Source organism: Coregonus clupeaformis, chromosome 13 (genome assembly GCF_020615455.1).
Source record: "Coregonus clupeaformis isolate EN_2021a chromosome 13, ASM2061545v1, whole genome shotgun sequence".
Classification (NCBI taxonomy): Eukaryota; Metazoa; Chordata; class Actinopteri; order Salmoniformes; family Salmonidae; genus Coregonus; species Coregonus clupeaformis.
The window spans coordinates 4761299-4768555 of NC_059204.1; the positions used below are offsets into that span (position 1 = coordinate 4761299).

The 7257-nt window shown below is 39.1% G+C and overlaps 1 protein-coding gene across 2 annotated transcripts; it reads right to left on the bottom strand.

Moving 5' to 3' along the window:
- Positions 1–899: 899 nt before the first annotated feature.
- On the bottom strand, positions 900–6200 carry LOC121535251 (G2/M phase-specific E3 ubiquitin-protein ligase-like). Of its 2 annotated transcripts, XM_045224551.1 has the most exons (12): positions 5826–6200; positions 5344–5550; positions 4911–5149; positions 4708–4808; positions 4409–4584; positions 3857–4051; positions 3460–3546; positions 2540–2793; positions 2335–2460; positions 1965–2105; positions 1690–1798; positions 900–1584 (listed from the first exon to the last, which is right to left on the bottom strand). In XM_045224551.1, exons 1-12 carry the CDS (start codon positions 5974–5976, stop codon positions 1373–1375), a joined length of 1998 nt encoding a protein of 665 aa, XP_045080486.1. In that variant the 5' UTR covers positions 5977–6200; the 3' UTR covers positions 900–1372. The 2 variants fall into 2 exon arrangements, with proteins under 2 accessions (XP_045080486.1, XP_045080487.1); XM_045224552.1 differs by lacking the exons at positions 4911–5149; positions 5826–6200 and having other exon boundaries at positions 5344–5430.
- Between the last annotated feature and the right edge of the window lie 1057 nt (positions 6201–7257).

Below are 7257 nucleotides of genomic sequence, written 5' to 3' on the forward strand. Positions count from 1 at the left end.
TCAGCTGTGAATGATGAGGAGTTAGACCGTATTGTAAGTGAAATTCACAAAGTCATCCAAACACCGGCTACAAGCTAATGCGTGGTCACCTGAATGCAAGAGGTGTGCATGTTCCAAGTGAGTAGATAATAATATGGGCATTATTTAAATGTATTTTTAATTTGGAGCTCTGCCCCTTTGAAAGGTGAAGGAAGCCCGCTTATGGAAAGACATCAACCTGTGAGCTGTAGTTTCTACAGTGCATACTATGCAAAGCTGTATTATTTTAAAAAACTGAATAAGTAACATTTCATTTCTCACTGCCTTGGTGACCAAAAATAACAATCTTGTGTAAGGACATGTCAAACTAGTTTTAAGTACAAGACTGATTATGCTTGTCATCCATTCAGGTTCCTGAAGAATATGGGATCGATTGGAACGGACCTCACTGCCTTCATCGAGGCACTGTGTCAGTCCCCGAGGTTCAGCTGGTCCGTGAGCTCTCAGATGAAGAGGTTGCAATTTTGCCAGCTCCAGGAGTTTCTGTTACTGATGCACTTAGACTATATGTAGAGACTGTGGAAGTGTTATCAAGAATCTTAGACTGATGTCCAACCCATGTTTTTATTTGTTGTGTTAGAACAAGCAAGGAAAAACTGAACGTTTACTTTCCTTTTAAAAGAAAGGAAAAAAAGCTGTTTCTTTGAAGCTTCCTGTCTCATTATGGTCCACAGAATGACTAACATGAATGCTGTACTGTTAGCACTGAAGGTGCAGAACAGTTTGATTTTAGTAAATGGAAGAAAAAAAGTCAACTACTGCACAGTGTGTTAATGTTTTCAAAGACACTGAACTTGTGTCAATTCATCTGAACTGTGTATGCATTGACATTAGGGCTGGGCAATATGGAGAAAATCAAATATCACATTTTTGACCTAACACCTTGATGTCGATATTGCAACGATATTGTAAGGTTGACAATTGGTGCATTCACAAAATATCTTCCACATTTAGATTTCGGATAAATAACTATCATATTGTGGATATAATGACTAAGTGGTAAAAGGCAAATAATAGAACAGCTAGAACAGTCTGGTAAGTTCAGAAAATGACATCACTTTACTGTAATGCAGCCTTTGAAACCAGGAAAAGACTAAACTTACCATGTAACGATATTACACTTCTTCAAAATCTAATGGTGCTTTTCCATTACATGGTACCTACTCGCCTCGTCCTAAAATCTGCAATGGGAAACGGACGCACAGCGAGTCGAGGCGAGCGAGTCAAGTAGGTACTGGTAATGGAAAAGCACCTTAAGACGATATCTAGTCTTATATCACGATAGATATAATATTAAAATATTGCCCAGCCCTAATTGACGTCTGAAAAAAACTTAAACAAGCCCAAATCCAGTACTTTTTATGGCAGCGACAAGTGCTTTCTCAAAGTCCATGTAGAGTTTGAAATGAGCTGGCAGCTTTAGGGTTTCAAAGCATGTGGAGGACGTAGGAAGGGTTCCCCCAGAAATCTCCACTCTCAGTTCAGGAGGAAGCATCTCCCAGCCAACCCAGAATGTCAGCAGCTGGGCCAGGGTACCTGATGAAGCTAAAAGTCATAAAATGGATTAAAGACATTTAGTTCAACTGTAATTGATCATATCTATCCATGAGACATAGAAGCATTTGTAAAGAGAGAAAATAAGGTTTATACCTGTTTCAATGAACATCCTTAGAAAGCCAGTGATGCGGCAGGTGGTGTCTAAGTCAAAGTCTTCATCATCACTGTCCTCAACTGGCCATGTGATTTTTTCTAGGAGCATCTTAAAGAAAACAAAAATTGTAATTTAAAAAAAAGGGAGAACTTATTTTGGTGAAGGACTATGCAGATCAAATTCTTAGAAAATGGAAAAATATCCATCTCAGTCATTGAAAATACACGTAAATTCATCAAGTTAAGTCACAAATATAACTAAATTACTGACTTACCTGGGGTGTGAACTGCATTTCAGCCATTTTGGGGAAAAGAAGTGGTACAACATCCGGCCTAGATGTCAGCAGGGGCCATACCATCACATCTTTCAGTCCCTTTCTCAACTGTTTAATTTGGCGCATGGTCCTCCCAACGACCTAAGAGACAGACCGACCCATATTACAGCCCAAATCCTTAACCCAAATTTGACAAAAGTTGGCACAGTAGGAAAAATGTTAATAAACACAATAAAGTGCTTTATAAAAATCCATTAAAACTCTAGTACTTAAACTCTCGTGTTAACATAACAAGCCAGGGTTCACAACACATTCTATAATTTCAACAAGTACAGCGATGAATTCTGTCACTTAACCAGCAGGAACTCACTGCATGGAGTAGAAGTTTGTTATGTAGCCATCTCCGATTTGTTTTGGTGACTGCCGGAAGATCCCAAGACATGGAAAGATCTGAAACTGTGTCCTTCTGTTCCGGTGTAAGATCTTCATGTTCAAGCTAGAATTAAGACCATACAAGTTATTATATCTGCCCAAGCAATATTTTTACATGGCAAAGTTTCTTTTAGGTTACATACCAGTTCTATGATGCTCCTGATGTGCAGATCAGGACACTCTTCTGTAACAACAGTAGCCATTTCAGGGTCCCCATTGAACAGTACATGAATTACAGCAGGACTTAGTCCTGTGACATGGGGACCATCATGCAGAAAGGTGTGGCCCAACATCCTTCCTGCAACCCGGAAGAGGTTGCTTTCAATAAGTGCCTCTGATGCTGCTGGAACAAGATGGTCAGGTTCACCCTCAAATAGCAGTGTTCGGCCCATTCCTCCTGTAAAGTACCAAGAGAGCAGGGAATAAAGTCACAACAATTAACCTCTTAAATACATTAAATAAAAATGTATGATAGATAGATAGATAGATAGATAGATAGATATATTACATCATACTAGTGGCGATTACTTGGCCTGTGGTATTGCTGCTTGTAGAATTCACTTAAACCAAATTGTAGCCTACTCCAAAATGACTTACAGAAGGACCCCAAACCACTTCAAATTCAATTCCCCTGTATACCCTACTACAGACTTACCTGACACAAAACATTGCCCACCGGCCCTCCGCTAAACAGCACATATCCGCGTTCATCAACCACCAGAACGTACGTGTACGCGTGTGTGTGTGTGCGCGCGCATAGAGAGAGGCGGTGTAGAGTGAGTCACGACACAAACAGGTGCTCAGTCAGCGTTGCATGCAGTGTGAGAATGGCAAGCAGCAAGAGCGGCAAAAGCCAATGTGTGCTTCTTTTACCTATATATGTAACGCTATCTTTTGCGTTTATCCAAACGTCGTCAAACTTGGCACTGCACTTACTCGTGACCAGAGCAAGACACCTGTCAAGTTTGAAATCCATCGGACTAACTGAGAGACATGCGCTACAGACAGACATTTCTGCAATTTATAGATGGATTAACCTTCAAAAAATTAGTAAGATACTTACCAAGATCTAGACTGAATCCAAACTGGAGTTTGGATATGATTGTTGTCATAAAGTACCGCATCACTCCCTCTCCGATAGCAACATCACCTGAAATAAAATACTGATAATAACACTGGAAAAAAAGTGGCGGCCTAATACAGGTAACTGGATTTGGTAACATTTAACAAGAAAGGGAGAAAAACTTCTATTGGCTGTAATTCTAGAATAGCATCCTTAATATTGATTATTCCAGATAACAAGAGTATATTGTGCACAATATTCACATACATACATATAACATTTTTATCAATTATATAATTTTGTGCATTCCATTCTCCCATTTAACAATTACATATAAGCTACTTGAGTGGTATAAACTGTACTGATGTATTTATATTATAAATGTTATATTACTTACCAACCAGAGTACAATGAAGTGGACATGCCCATTCTTGCTGCTGTTTATAGAATAAGAGAAGCTCCCGTTCCCTGTCCTCTTCAGAGTCCCTTACATCCATCTTCATTCTAAGTGGTTTCCCAGTTGCATGTTCCCTTAGCAGATTCTCTTTGAAAACTTTGGCAGCTTGAGTGGGTTCTTTAATAAGCTTCCATTCTAAACAAACAACAACAATAAAGTTATCTATTACAGAGAGACATATTGTGAGTTGGCATGTTACCTGCATATACAGATATCCTCTCACTCTACAGAACAGGAGGAAAATTCTGTTCATTTCACTGACAAAACGTGAGACCCAACATCTTCAGAACCTGTCACAACGCTGAGTTGACATAAAAACAGCACTACTAAACAACTACAACTAAATATTAGAAAAATAGAAAAACCCAGTTGCATGTTATTAATTGTCTGTAACTGTATTATCTTATCTAATTATATCCTACAGGTGTTATCTTTCTATTAACTTTTCAGTTACACACAATCTTATAGCAACACTATTGTGATGACACAAACCACTGTCTGTTTCTTTGCGATCCAACTCCTCGTTGACAATCACTGCCGGTACTACTGCACTCTCAGCTGATGTTTCAGGCCTCACTGGAACACTGTCACTGACTAGGGCTGTCTCACTATCATTTTCTTCACTTTGGCCTCCCTCTTGTTCTCTTTCTGATTCCTGCATGGGTGTCCTTGAAGTTAACACAATTGAAATGATGGTCATACTCGCTTATTTGTGTGCACAACAATAAGAGAGACATATTCCCAAAGAAAATAAATTATGCTACCCTTGCATTGCTTTAAGAAGTACATACCCATTGCAGCTCAATCTGTGCAGCTTCATCTCTGAAAAGGGAACTTCCTTCTGACAAGTGATGCAGGGGATGACTGGACCAGAGGCAGGACGTGAGCTCTCCTAACAACAACAACAACAAATGGCTTTTAATTAATGATTAAAAGTCACCAGTAATCTTTGTTTTGATTATGTATTAAACTAAGTCTCTGTAAATGTATGTACACAATCTAAGGGTAGATCCTGTTGAAGTGGACGTATGTAGATTGTAGCCTGTCCAATCATCGTCGATGGATCTTTCAGATAGGCAAGGGTGTATCCAGTGCTGGGACACTGAAGCAACGCAAGATTTAGACTGCGAGTAGATCCTACAAGTTTTAGAAATTCAAAGCCTCCCCCTTGTTGGAGCTTCGGAAACACTTCCATCAGTTTATTTGTTATAACCATGGGATCGTGGTCATTCCCTGGAGAAAAAAACAAAACAAAATCATAACTCACCTCACCTTAAATTAAGCAAATAAGCCTGTGATAACTATTATTGACACTATGAACACCAATTAAGTTTGAGTCACTATAAAAAGAAATGCAAATAATTTCAACAAGCCACAGACAGTACAAACTTTTTTTACTTTTGGTAAATGCCTAGTTTCGCACTGACCTGAAAATGTTACTTTTTGCTCTCCAAGTCCTGAAGTAAGAAGTTCAGCTTTAAACAGTACGCTTGGAATTTTATCCGCATTGTGGTCAGCCAAACAACAGACAGTGTGTGTGTAGCTTCTTCGGCTAACTTGGACTTGTGCTGGTCGTCTCGTCATATTCCTTCTGGCTCCAATGTTATATGGCGCAAAGAGCCTTGCTACCTCCGCTGCAACACAGAAAAACGTAACAGCTCAATGGTCACCAGTCAGCTAAAACAGCCTCTACTTCTATCTTGGGATGCTCAAGCCAGCTAACACCATTTAGCCGATTAGCGAACTAGCTAGGTTTATGCTTCCCCCCATTAACAATAAACGTGTCACGCACGAAGCATCATAATACCGCATGCAAATACATGTTCGAGTCGATCTAATTTAACCTACACGTGTGTCCCGAATCATTAAATAGTAGCACACCTGGCTAACATGAAATTACTTAGCTTACCTTGGACAGGTGTACGTGATTGAGCGGCCGGTATCTGCTGTGACTGAGCTGCCGGAGTCACCGGTGCCGCGGGAGCCGTTGGACTTCTGCTCAGAGCTTCCTCAATCAAATTCGCTGCTTCTCTCAGCAGCTCCGGGCAACTTTTAGACATTTTGTCCTGCACCTCACACAGCGTCTCAACATTGGGGCTAGCAGGACCGAGTCTTCTCTTGATTTTTAGCCGTTGCAATGAAAGTACTGTTTAACCGTGTAACTAAACCAACGTAGAGGTGAATAGCGCCACCCAGTGTATTGGAATGTGTTCAGTAGCTCTGCATCAATCCATTATCCGGAATTGATTTGTTTTGGCTTGATGCAGAGGGTAACCAATCAGGCGTTAGGTTCCGCCTACCAACTTTTGATGGGTCAGTTTGACAGTTTTAAGTAATTCATGAATCACTCCAACGCAGGACCATGAAATGTAAATGTAAATAGTGAAATAATTATATATGTATTTTACATAAAATGAATCGGTATTTGAATTAATTAATGATACATTTAATTACACATTTATGTATTTAATTCTAATTTTAATTAATTAATGACACATTTAATTAATTAATGACACATTTAAGTAATTATTTAATGGTGTATTTATTTATTTAATTGTGGCACTTTTAGTCCTCCATATGGAAACGCCTTTATGCGCAAATATTGATATAATAACCTTCATATCGAAGTAAACTTGGGAGTCACGCGATGATATGTTGTGTGGTCCTCGCACTACGACTCGGGAAAGCATGCAGTTTATTAGGCTACAGATTAAATAAATCATGATGGAATTCACAGGGTGGTGAATGTGCATGGTGATGAGCTTGATGCTCTTTTCCAATAAATATCGAGGGTCTTATTCTGGTGACATGATGTTCGATGCTTGCCTGCCAATTGACAAATACAAACAATATCGGTCTTATCCATAATAATCTCATAATGTAGTTAGCCTACCCGTATTGGATCTGTGAGCTGTTGGCTAGAGCGCATGCGCTAAATAACGCAACAGTTTTTGTGACGGTGCACCACCAAACCATCAGTAGAGTTGAAAATGCAATGGAAACCTATTTAACTTATATTTTTCATTTGCTACATCAGAATTTAACAGTATAAGTTATTTTTATGTGCGCTATGTCATCACGCACAGCCTTTTATCTGCAAAAAGTCCGTTTTGGAAACCCATCTCTGGTGGGAAAATGCGTAAATTGTTTCATGCAGATTTTAGAATATTCGCATGAAAATCTGTCACAAGATGGATGGAAACCTAGCTACTGAAAACAATAGTTTATTAATTATTTTCCAGTGTTTCACAGTTTTTCAGTGAGTGACAGATTTTTCATAAGTAGACCTAAACCATGGGTAGGCTATTTCAAAATTAATTTTAATTGCATATGGCTTTTGT